Consider the following 11,831-nt stretch of genomic DNA (forward strand, 5'->3'; position numbering starts at 1 on the left):
GGGGAAGGATAAAAAAAAATAAAAAATAAAAATAAAGCAGTAGCATACGATGGATGACGTGGACTCTAATCCGCTAATCACACGCTTTACTTCGCACGTCCCCACATTCCCAACACGCTTTCCGCTCATCCAATTTCAATTCAACCAGTACAGAAAGCGGTCCCCAATTGCAGACATTTTAATTGGTAAATAAAACGACAAAAGGAAAAGAAGCAAAAGCCGAGCACGTTTCTTACTGCTGCTCATTCTCCTATTGCAAAAAGAAGAGAAGAATAAGAAGGAACTCTTTGCGGAGAATTTTTTTAAAGACTTGTGGATTGGTGACAGAAAGAATTTTCTTTCAATTTCAATCGTCGCAACGCTTTTCCGACGCCAACTTCTTCTCCTTTTCTCCTCTTTCCCCTTCTTTATTTCTCTCCCGGTATATGTGTATATACATATATAAAAAAAAAAGAAATTGTTGTTGAGGGTAGATAATTATTATTGATCGATTAATTGGATTCTCATTTTTTTTTCTTGTTAGTTAATTACTAATAAGAAGAATTCTGGAGTGATCAGTTAGTATCACAGTGTTTATTTTTTATTATTTGAGATTGAGATGGGAGTGGAGACGCCGGAGACTGGAATGGTGACGTCACCGGTGGGAATAGCCATGGATTTTCCGGTGACCGATGGAGCCATGTCTTGTTCGCCGCCCAAGATGCCTTCCAGGCTTCTCCGGAGGATGTCCGACCCCAAAACTTCCACTCCTCCTACTGTTGAACAAATTGAAGCCAAGCTTCGTCACGCTCATCTTCGTCGTCAGGTTACATGTCCTTCTGCCGATTTTCTTTTCTTTTTTCTTTTCCTTAGGAAAAAAAAACCTTAGTTATACTCCGTTCTCTTGACAAAGCTAGGATTTTTCTTTCGTCTTACTTAATTTTTAATACGACTATCACTTGAATTACTGTATTGTTTAGTAGAATCTTTTGAGTTCTCGCCTTTAATCTTTGTAAAGTGTGAATTTTTATGCCTTTGGGTTGAAGGATGTTTTTTTTCAGTGTTAGGTGTGCGGTGGGTGATTCTTCTCTTTACAAATTTCCTCAATCACTTGTTTGAACTTCCTTTTACATTACATTTTATTTTATTTAGTTATTTCGTCCTTTTTCTTTTCTTAAAGAATAATCCTTTTCTCATCCTAAAAATTTAGTCTTGAAAATAACTTTTTTGTTTTCTTGTCTTAAAAAATAATCCTTTTCTCATCCTAAAAATTACGTCTTGAAGATTGCTTTTTTTTTTTTTTTTTGCTCTTTTTAATAGCCAGAAGAGCTGTTTTATCTTAACTGCATGTGTTAGTAATACTTGTTATAGTTTCCTTGTTTTTGCCTATGAATTTCTTCTTGTTATTTATATTGCTTTACATGAAGGATGTTTTCTTTTAATTGCAGAAATTTTACGAGCATTTATCAAGCAAGGCAAGGCCGAAGCCCAGAAGTCCTTCACAATCCTCATCTGACGAGGACGATCGTGGACAGCGTCTCGAGGCTAAGCTTCAAGCTGCTGAACAGAAAAGGTAAAATTTCTGCTTTGACTTTTACAGAAAGGGTTGTTCCTGCTCGGGAATCCTATGTCGCTATAATGAGTTCTTGTGTTTTTGGCTTCATTTGGTTAGGGGGACTCCGCTGTTACTGTCGAGAAACTACACATATAATTAGCTCCCTTTTTTCAGATTTGTTTATTACGGTTTTTGAATTTCAATAGGTAATTCATATGGAAGTCATTATTATTATCTTGGCCCTATGGGATATATGATAAAGTGTCCCGGTTAGGGGATTCTGTAAGGCTATAGTTAACCTTTTTAGTGCTATCATGGTGCTTAGTGGACTTTACTTTCTTAATCATGTTGCCTGCCTTTTACCTTCTCCCAAAACGGTGAATAAAATTATATGGAAGCCATTTAAGTATACTTGTTTGGCCAACCCTGTTAAGTAGCGTCTTCTATATTAGTCACTTGTGTCTTTTTTCAAAGCGGTCAACTACCTTCTTCTATCCTATATATGCTTTTTTATCTATGACATGCTTGCCCCTGTATGTCAACCCCTAAACAACCAGAAAATAGAAAGAAAGCATAGTTTGTCATCTGTTTGACTTGACATACTCTTTGTTTTAGACACAGCAAGACTGCATTTCATGCCTTTAAGAAATTTTGGTTGCTCATTTACAACCCTTTCCTCTATTTCAGCTTGTTTTACTCACTTTTGTTTGTTGTATGTGGTTGCAATTTCTGCCCCAGGTATTTATATCTACGTGCACCAGAAAATTTACAGGAACTGATAGTGTAACATAACCTAGAATTGCTATCATGCGAAGAACCGTACCAGGAAACCCTTAGAAGATACTTATTATGATAATCATTATATCATAATGTTGGAAGATTATAACCCTATGTACGAAAATATTGATTGAACCGGGATTGTGTTACCCACTGATTTAGTATCTGTTTCACCAATAGGTTGAGCATTCTAGCAGAGGCTCGGATGCGCCTTGCAAAGCTGGATGAGCTGCGGCAAGCAGCTAAAACTGGTGCAGAAATGCGTTTTAGGAAGGAAAGAGCTGAAATAGGCACAAAGATGGAATTGCGGGTTCAGCAGGCAGAAACTAATAGAATGCTTATCCTGAAGGCTTACAAGCAAAGGAGGGCCATGTTGAAGGAGAGGACATCTCAATCATTATTGCGAAGGATGGCTCGAGAGAGCAAGTATAAGGAGCGAATTCGTGCTGCTATCTGTCAAAAGCGTGCAGCTGCTGAGAAGAAGCGATTAGGTTTGCTGGAAGCTGAGAAAAAGAGGGCATGTGCAAGAATACTTCAAGTGCGAAAGGTAGCAAAGCGCATCTCTCACCAGCGGGAGATTAAGAGACGGGAAATACAAAACAAGTTGGAAGACAGGCTTCAACGGGTAGTTTTATCATTTCAACCTGACTAAAACTTTTGAGATACATCTATACATGTAGAAACATTGCCAACAATTGGTAAAGCTTGTCTTCCAGCACTTTTATTTATATCATTTTAACTTTTGGTGGATTATGTGATTAATAGGCTAAGAGACAGAGAGCGGAATATTTGATGCAGAGAGGAAGGGGCCATGGTTCTGTTCGTGGTAATGGGAAACAAATCCATGAGCAGGCGGATGTTCTTTCTAGGAAATTGGCAAGGTATATAAATGAAAGCTACCCTTTTTCATATGCATGTGAAAATAAGTCAGTTTCAAGTACGCTGCTCCGAAGTCGCGGGGTAGTTGGCCTTTAAGTTGAATGTTACAGTTACAGATTGGGTTGAGGATTGTATACTTTCCAAAGAGCATAATCACTAATCCTTGCAACCTGTATCCTTGAAACTCTCCTATAGCATCTTATGCCTTGCACATGCAGCAGAACGAACAGACGTTACTAGGTTACATTTTAAATCATTGTGTGTAATCCTTCAAACGTTATTCACACATTCAACTGGGCATGAGGAGGGTGTTGATCAAATTCAATATACTATATGTGTGTCTAAAATGTATTTTCAGTTTCAGAAATTAGATGTGATTTTCAGTAACTGATTTAACATTGCTTACTACAGGTGCTGGAGGTGCTTTTATAAGCTGAGGAAAACCAGTCTACAACTGGCAAAGTCCTACAATGCACTGAAAATTAATAAGAGCTCTGTGACAGCATTGCCATTTGAGAAGCTGGCACTTATGATTGAATCAGGATCTACACTTAAGACGACAAAAGCTTTGCTTGACCGGCTTGAGATTCGATATGTATTGTCACGGGTGTTTGCTTCGACTCCTAGTCCTTCTAGTTGGGATGACATTGATCACCTTCTCAAGCGAGTAGCATCCCCGAAAAGGAGAGCTACACCCAGGAAATCTATGGGAAATAGAGAGGCTAGGAAACAAGGCTCCAGCAAACAAGCACCCAAAACTCCTCCTAAATTATCTAGGTACCAAGTGAGAGTTGTGCTTTGTGCTTACATGATACTGGGCCACCCAGCCTCAGTTTTTAGTGGTCATGGAGATCGTGAAATTGCTCTGGCAGAGTCTGCTGAAAAATTTGTGAGGGAATTTGAGTTGTTGGTTGAAATTATGTTATATGGGCCTAGAGAGAATTCTAACAATCCTGATCATGCGTCAACAAGAAGATTGAACTTTAGGTCTCAGCTTGCAGCTTTCGATTCAGCATGGTGTTCTTATTTGAATAGCTTTGTTGTGTGGAAAGTGAAAGATGCCGAGTCTCTCGAGGAGGATTTAGTGAGAGCTGCTTGCCATCTCGAGCTTTCAATGATTCAGACTTGCAAGATGACTCCTGAGGGTGAGAGTGGTTCTCTTACTCATGATATGAAGGCTATACAGAGACAGGTTTGCGGCTACCATTCATCTTTTCAAATAAACATTAGAACATGGAGGATGTTTCCAATAATTTAATACCAAAAAAAGAAACTGCATTAATGAATTTTTAGTTTGATATCAAAGCCTTTTTCAATTTTTCTAGTACACTGCTGTAAGGAAGATCATTCTGCTTGTAGGGGCCTTTAATTCAGTCTGATTGTTGGTTTATCAAAACTTCTTTTCTGAATTTTGTTCTCTTCTCTCATGATGTGTAGGTAACAGAAGATCAGAAACTTTTGAGGGAGAAGGTTCATCATCTGAGTGGGGATGCTGGCATTAAACGTATGGAAACTGCAATTTCTGAAACAAGAACAAAATATTTTCAGGCAAGGGAGAATGGGAGTCCTGTTGGTTCACCTTTCACTGATGTTTCTTCTCCCATTACTGCTAGTATCCCAACTTCCCATCCTTGTCTCGGTACCTCAGAAAAAAGTAGTACTGTGAATGGGAATACTCAAAAGCCAAATAATGTGGCGAGGAGATTATTTGGGGATAAAGATAATCTGAGTGAAGTTAGTGCTGACAGGCAGTCCCACACTTCTGGTGTGAAGATGGATTTGGAGAATGAGTTGATTGTAAACGAAAGCGTTCATGGAGAGCAACTTGTACATGATGAAAACATTAGTTTTGCAGATGGCAGCCAAAACAGTATGGAGGTTAGTTGATTGACTGATATTGAAGTTTAAATTTATCCACTGCATACATTTGCCCCCTCCCCCCCCTCCCCACAGGGCTGTAGATTAGCTTATGAATTTAGTTGTGGAATTTTTTTTTTTTTTGTGCGTGCACCATAAGATATGATTAGTTATTAACATAAAGCTGTTCTTTGATGCATGCTGAATGTTTTCTAGGACAAGCAACAACTTGTGCTAAAGTAGCTGGTAGAAAGTTTAGCTTCTTGTGAGATTGACTTTGAACATTTGTGTGCTTTTCAGGAAAAGGTGAAAGAGACAATGAAGAAAGCTTTCTGGGATGGCATAATCGAATCAGTGGAACAGAATGAACCAAATTTTGGCCGCATTATTGAACTAATGAGGGAGGTCAGAGATGAAATTAGATGGATGGCGCCAGAGAGCTGGAAAGGAGATATTTCTGAAGTGATTGATCTGGACATTCTTTCTCAGGTACTCAGTTGTTTCTATTACCAGTCAACTTGGTGCATCCATCTAGTTAATGAATAAGCACCAGCAGTGAACTTTGTGTTTTTAATGTGTTGAATTTGATGAAAAAGGTATTGAGTACGGGTAATCTAGACATGGACTATCTTGGGAAGATTTTGGAGTTTGCACTGGTCACAGTAGAGAAGCTTTCTGCTCCGGCTCATACCGAAGAATTGAAGGCTAAACATCGTGGGTTTTTGGAAGAATTGGCTGAGATGTGTCGAGCTGGGGATGCATCAAGAAAGTCGCATATCATAGCACTTGTTAGGGGTTTGCGCTATGTATTAGACCAAATACAGGTTAGTATACCTTTTTTTTGCATTTTAACTTGTTTTCCAATATGATTAGGATTGAAATAGAACTAATGGACCTCTGCAGCTTCCTGATAAGTAAATTCTTTCCATGCAAGTAACGTGAAAATATTGAGATAGAGAGTGTGGAAAGCATGAAGAGATGGATTTTTTTCCACGGGCGGGGGGAATGGGTGGGCAGTGTTAGATTGTGTAATCTATGGGAAATTATTATGAAAAAGTAAGACTAAAATATGATTGCATACTAGTATTTTTGCTATTCTGTCACGGAATATGTGCATCCATGTGTTCACATTTCTTAATTTACATGCTGTGTGCAATTCCGCATCTCACATATAATTGATTCCTACTAGACACTCAAGCAAGAGGTCAGTAAAGCACGTATACGACTTCTCGAACCATTGCTCAAGGGACCTGCTGGTCTGGATTTTCTTAGGAAAGCTTTCATCAAACACTATGGGGATCCTGATGATGCCCTGACCACCTTACCACTGACAATGCAGTGGCTTTTGTCTGTAAGAGACATTAAAGACCAACAATGGGCCGAACACACTAATATTCTGTTGGAATTGATTAGAAGCCATGAATCCTCATCTGAAAGGTCGGTGCCTTCAACCACACTTCGAACTGGGGGAAGCTTTTCGGTGAGAAGTGGAAATCAAGCATCGCTAGTTTCTTCCTCTGCTACTAGCTCTTCAGGTTGATGTTTTTTCCATTTTTATTGATTTTTCCCCCTCATTCTGAAATTTTAAACTTCGAGTTTGGCATACATATCTCAGCTTCCGATGGTCTATGTTTGATATGTTCTTTTTTTGTGCTGCTACCTCTCCAGGGGCAGAATGCAAGGGAGAAAAGGTGGATTTGATGGTGAGGCTTGGGTTGCTAAAGTTGGTTAGTGAGATCTCTGGTATAACCGAAGCAAGCTTGCCTGAAACCCTGAAGCTCAATTTTATGAGGTTGAGGACTGTTCAGGCTCGCATTCAGAAGATCATTGTAATTGCTACAAGGTTAGTACAAGTGTGCTTAGTGTATAAGATCTTTCCAGATACATTAATGTGTCTCTCCTGTATTGATACCTATATATTTTTGTTTGTATTGCAGCATCCTAGTCCTGCAGCAGACCTTTTTTAGTGAGAGAATCGCAATCAGCCATGGGGACACTGAGCGTATTGTCTTGAGTAGCGTTAGACAATTGACTGATCTCCTGGACATGACCAAGGATGCTGGTATCTTGGAGATCACTGAGTTAATAACTAGAGTTGTAGATGATTGTGGTTCTGTTGATAACACGAAGCTCCAATCGATAAAAAATATCATGGCTCGGATGTTAACCAAAAGCCTTCAAGCTGGGGATACTATTTTTAGTCGGATATCCCATGCAATCTATGTAGCTAGTAGAGGTGTTGTACTTGGTGGTAGTGGTACGCATGGAAGAGAATTAGCTGAGATTGCATTACGGCAAGTTGGTGCAGCTAGTCTTTTGGATGAGGTGGTTGGCGCTGCATCAGTACTGGTGGTGGCAGCTACCGTGTCAATGAATGTTCATGGGCCATGGTATGCACGTTTGTTGGAGAACGTGTGAAGAGAGAAATAAGTCAGATAGTACTCTGGTAAAGAACATCCAGAGAAACACAGTTATTGGTTCTCTTGTATATAATGTATTAGGGATTCTAGTTGCTGTATGATTCGAAATTCAAGTTTAAGATACATTATTGTGAAGAAGGGGTTAGGGGAAATGTAAATATTAGTGAAATAAAGGACAGGACACAGTTATTGCTTAGCGTTAGGGATTGTATTCCTCTTCTGTGCTGTGAAAGTAGCGAGTGGCTGTCTACCAGTCTATTCAAGCTAAACACAGTAAAGTAATGTTTGAAGGAAACTTTGTGTCGATGTATCAAATTCTGTTATATTAGTCGGTGGCAGCAAATAATAATGTAATAACACCAATCTTCCTTTGACGAGCATGTATACTATCTTGTTCATCGATATTGTGCACTTTTGGATGTTGGTAATTCGTTTTAGTGTTTCATCCGTTTATATCTCTATACAAGGGTGCTTCATATTTGCGGACACGTATATTGCTATATTTGAAAATATCAGTGACTTTGGGTCCCGGGAGCTATTATATGTCTGTATGTCCGGTTGTCCATGAAAGAGTTGATCAAAATGAACTAACCCTAAGGACGGCTAACCCTCTATTTCATCACCAGCCGTCTACAGCAGACTCCTCTTTATCTCCAGTCTCTAAGGACGGCTAACCCTCTATTTCATCACCAGCCGTCTACAGCAGACTCCTCTTTATCTCCAGTCTCTATTAGCTATTGTACAGTTATACCTTGCCTGCTGCTGCTAGCTATCGTCCATTTAGCTGTTGTGTCGTGTGTGTGTTATAATTGCATTATGCATAGCACTGCAATAGGTTGGCTAGATATTTCAAGTGGTAAGGAATAATAATAATGTGTTGGTTTATGAAATTCTCTTTATGTTTAATATTAACCACGAGACCTATTTATTATGGCTTTTCGCATGTCCTTGGAAATTTAAAGTTGGTGCAAATTCACCAAATTTGTGGCCTAACTCTGAAATTAAAGCAGTGTTACAACACCCTTGTATCACAGACCATAGATGAAAGGCACTTCAGCCTATTATCTTTACATTTAGACAAGCAGGGAGTTCTAAAACTCTCAGCACCTTTTACAATGCTTGGCAACAATCTGTGTTGGCAGAAGTGACACCGTAAACTATACACCAAAATAAGGGGAAGGAACTTCCATATACATCCATATTTCCAGACCACAACAGAGGAACCATATGGCAGATAGTTTCCACTGAACGACAAACACCCCAAACCTGTAAACTGGATAATGGGGAAAAAAGAAATAGAGGCTATACTTACACCCAAGGAGAAAGGGTAACCAAGTATTAATCACAAAATACCCACGTACAACCATGGCGCTGCAGTTGTGTAATAGAAATCCCACTGCAATCACATCAAAGTTGGATAGCAGCCATCTCCCTCACACGCTGGAAGCGCCTTCTTCGGAGATAAAGGCCAACTAGATACAAGATGAATGAGAGGGCCATTGCTGAGTAGTCAAAAACATCAATAACATTTTGTCTACCTGCAGAAAGCAATGAGGTGTGAATGAGTGCCTTTCCAGCATCATGCCATCAATTTGTCATATTGTTAACAATATCTTCAATGATCCTAGTTAATTACCTATACGCAAGAAATCGAAGGGGCTGACTGTGTAAAGAAGACCCATAAGCATCTGGCAAAAAAAAAAAAATGGAAATCAGAACAGCACCTTGACTCATTGGTACAAGGGAAACTATTAAATTTAACAATTTTGCACTGAAGGTGATTGAATTACAAGTACATGAAGAACCAAATATTATAGCCTTATAGGTCTACTGATGCAGAAATCATGCAGCACGCTTTTTGGTCCTTGAAAAATGCTTGCTGTCTGAGTACAATTATCTGTATATCACTGGCACTTTTAACTCCTAAATCCATGAAAAAAACAGTTTCCAATTTTGTTCATGGTCATTGCAAGTGAAAATCTGAAGATTCACTGCCACATATCTGTATCTCTGCAATAGTCAAACAAACTTAACTGCAAGAATACGTAATTTGTTGAGATGAGCCCCAGGTCTATCAGGATTCATCATATCCTGAAACATTCTCCTGACATAAAGGGGCAACTCAAGCAGCTTCTGCAAATGAGACGAAAATTCAGTAAAATCAGTTAAAGTTGTAGAAAGGAAGTAATGCAACAACAAGTGTTTCACCAATTACAACATGAAAAACAAGTGAGCATGATAACAACATTCAAATTGCTACCTAAGGTATTTGGTAGTTGAAAAAACACGTCTCATATGAAAAAGATTAAGTTCAAAGGGCATACGGGAATCAGGAAAAGATAGAAAGCGCCTAGTGCATTGATAAAAAGATCACTATACTATATTCAAAGACATTATCATATGCACCAATCACCAATCTGCTGTTAAGCAGTTGCAAGAATTAAGTGCCAAATATTAAACGTTATGACCACTGAATTCTAGTTTCTCCTTGGAAATTACCAATATGTAAGAGCAAAGAAAATATAGTGCAGTGCCCTCTCCCAAAATACATATACAATCACGTTTCTATGCAGAATAAAGATATTATAATCAATAAAAGCAATACAGAAATCTAAGGAGCAAATCTTCAAATATAACTGTGAGAAGAGAAAACAACAAACAAATCAACAAAAATGAAACTCAAGCTGGTTCAATTAGATCAGGTTTAAATAAAGCCCTATCTGCAGGCACTCCTAACACTTAAAAGAAATGTAGATAATGATGATGGTTTCTACCAGACTCACCAGAATGAAACCATATATTCCTCCGACAAAAAGACGATTATACTTTTGAACATTTTTTAAAACTTCAGCTACTTCAACTTGCTGTTGCAGGACTAAGGATGCCTCAGGTGTCAAATTCGTTATTTTACGGGAGCACATTGGGCAGTTGCAAGGCTGAAGTGCTGCACCATAGTCCCAATACTGCAAAATGCAGCCTCCTATAAAGAGACAATACCACATGATGAGGAATCAAACCAGCAAAAATAAGAAAACGAAATATCTATTTTCTTAGCTTATGACCTCAACCAGTTTGACTGGATAAAGGGGGTCAGGAGAAAAGCATACTACAACTCTACACAAGAATAACATAGACTGTAAAACAAATGTGAGATATATAGTCATAAACATCCAGTCATCACCACTTGATTATCATCTAGTGAAAGTAAATTTCTGATTCAAAAATTGCATCCACTAGATTGCTAATAATTGTACAACAGAATAAGCCCTCCAGGATTACCAGAAATACACCTTATTCTCAAAGATAACAAAGGAAAGAATTTCTAGTTCCAATTAAACCAGAACTCCTGATTACTCATGGTTTCTAACCTACATCTGTCATATGAGACAGCTCCAGTTCCAAGCCTAAAATATTAATGAGCAAATCCAGCTCACAGAAGAACAATTTTAGTACACCCCCTCAGTCAACCAAATTTTAATAGACCCCCTTTTTTACCATGTTTCTCAATTTCACAAGTCAAAATGAGCGAATAACATAAGAGACTCAAAAGGAGGCTCAGACTCTAATCTTCAACAAGAATGCGAGACCCAATACCTGACAATTTCCATTTGATAAATCACGCTACTAAATCATTATATACTCGCAAGTTTCACAAGTAGCAAATCATACCACAATACCAATGGCCACAGGAAGCTCTACATGGAACGACGAAGGCACCAAAGCAAATAGGACAGCAATCATCAGTCGGCGGACTATCCGTATTTCTCTTCCCTTCTGACACTGCAAGACTCGTAGGCGCCACCGACGAGGTCGTAGAAGCCGTAGCATTCATCGAATTCCCATCATTCACAAATATTCCCCTACCCTCCCTAGAAGACCTCGAAGAAGAAGAACCCGCCGTCAAATACCTCTCTCCACTACTAGAAATTTCATCATCCTCATCTCCAGTTCTCCACCCACTCGACGACGTTGCTGCCGTTCTATAATCATCCTCCTCATCTAAGAAATGGACAGCCTCTCGACTTGCACCATCTCCACGGCTACCTGTTCCTCCGGCGACGACTTCATCGTCGTCGTCGTCTTCTGGTTCTTCCGTTCCGCTTTCGCCAGGGATCGCATGATGCCGCTCTGGATTTGGATGCGCAGGAAAATTGGGGATAGGGTTAGGGTTACGACGATTTCTGAGACGCAGGCGAGAGAAAGAGAAGAACTTCATTGGAATCTTTTAATTTCGTGACCGCGGCGAGTGGTGAGACGGAAAGTGGTTGGAATCTTTGGCAGAAGAAATGGATTTTCGCTTTTATGGGAAGTAGTAGAAAATGATGACTGACGGCGAAGAAATCTAAGAAGCGCGGGAGGCCTCC

The 11,831-nt window shown here is 39.3% G+C and overlaps 2 protein-coding genes across 2 annotated transcripts; one reads left to right on the forward strand and one right to left on the reverse strand.

The window, feature by feature from the left end:
* The first annotated feature begins 281 nt into the window (after nt 1-281).
* Nucleotides 282-7,866, forward strand: LOC113760659. Its single transcript, XM_027303330.1, has 11 exons — nt 282-805; nt 1,428-1,552; nt 2,492-2,936; nt 3,077-3,192; nt 3,602-4,382; nt 4,628-5,068; nt 5,348-5,536; nt 5,644-5,871; nt 6,237-6,582; nt 6,716-6,890; nt 6,985-7,866. The coding sequence occupies exons 1-11, from the start codon at nt 599-601 to the stop codon at nt 7,463-7,465; spliced, it is 3,534 nt and encodes a 1,177-aa protein (XP_027159131.1). The 5' UTR covers nt 282-598; the 3' UTR covers nt 7,466-7,866.
* Nucleotides 7,867-8,443: 577 nt separating this feature from the next.
* Nucleotides 8,444-11,831, reverse strand: LOC113762110 (E3 ubiquitin-protein ligase RNF170-like). Its single transcript, XM_027305389.1, has 5 exons — nt 11,137-11,831; nt 10,251-10,447; nt 9,502-9,600; nt 9,104-9,155; nt 8,444-9,005 (listed from the first exon to the last, which is right to left on the reverse strand). Exons 1-5 carry the CDS (start codon nt 11,681-11,683, stop codon nt 8,875-8,877), a joined length of 1,026 nt encoding a protein of 341 aa, XP_027161190.1. The 5' UTR covers nt 11,684-11,831; the 3' UTR covers nt 8,444-8,874.

This window comes from Coffea eugenioides, chromosome 2 (assembly GCF_003713205.1).
Source record: "Coffea eugenioides isolate CCC68of chromosome 2, Ceug_1.0, whole genome shotgun sequence".
Classification (NCBI taxonomy): Eukaryota; Viridiplantae; Streptophyta; class Magnoliopsida; order Gentianales; family Rubiaceae; genus Coffea; species Coffea eugenioides.

Coding starts and splice junctions, on each gene's coding strand:
- LOC113760659 (XM_027303330.1), top strand. CDS start 599: ATGGGAGTGGAGACGCCGGAGACTGGAATGGTGACGTCACCGGTGGGA. Junction 2,937..3,076: donor TGGAAGACAGGCTTCAACGG/GTAGTTTTATCA, acceptor TGTGATTAATAG/GCTAAGAGACAGAGAGCGGA. Junction 3,193..3,601: donor CTTTCTAGGAAATTGGCAAG/GTATATAAATGA, acceptor TGCTTACTACAG/GTGCTGGAGGTGCTTTTATA.
- LOC113762110 (XM_027305389.1), bottom strand. CDS start 11,683: ATGAAGTTCTTCTCTTTCTCTCGCCTGCGTCTCAGAAATCGTCGTAAC. Junction 10,448..11,136: donor CTGTGGCCATTGGTATTGTG/GTATGATTTGCT, acceptor GTCTCTTTATAG/GAGGCTGCATTTTGCAGTAT. Junction 9,006..9,103: donor CTTCGATTTCTTGCGTATAG/GTAATTAACTAG, acceptor TGCTTTCTGCAG/GTAGACAAAATGTTATTGAT.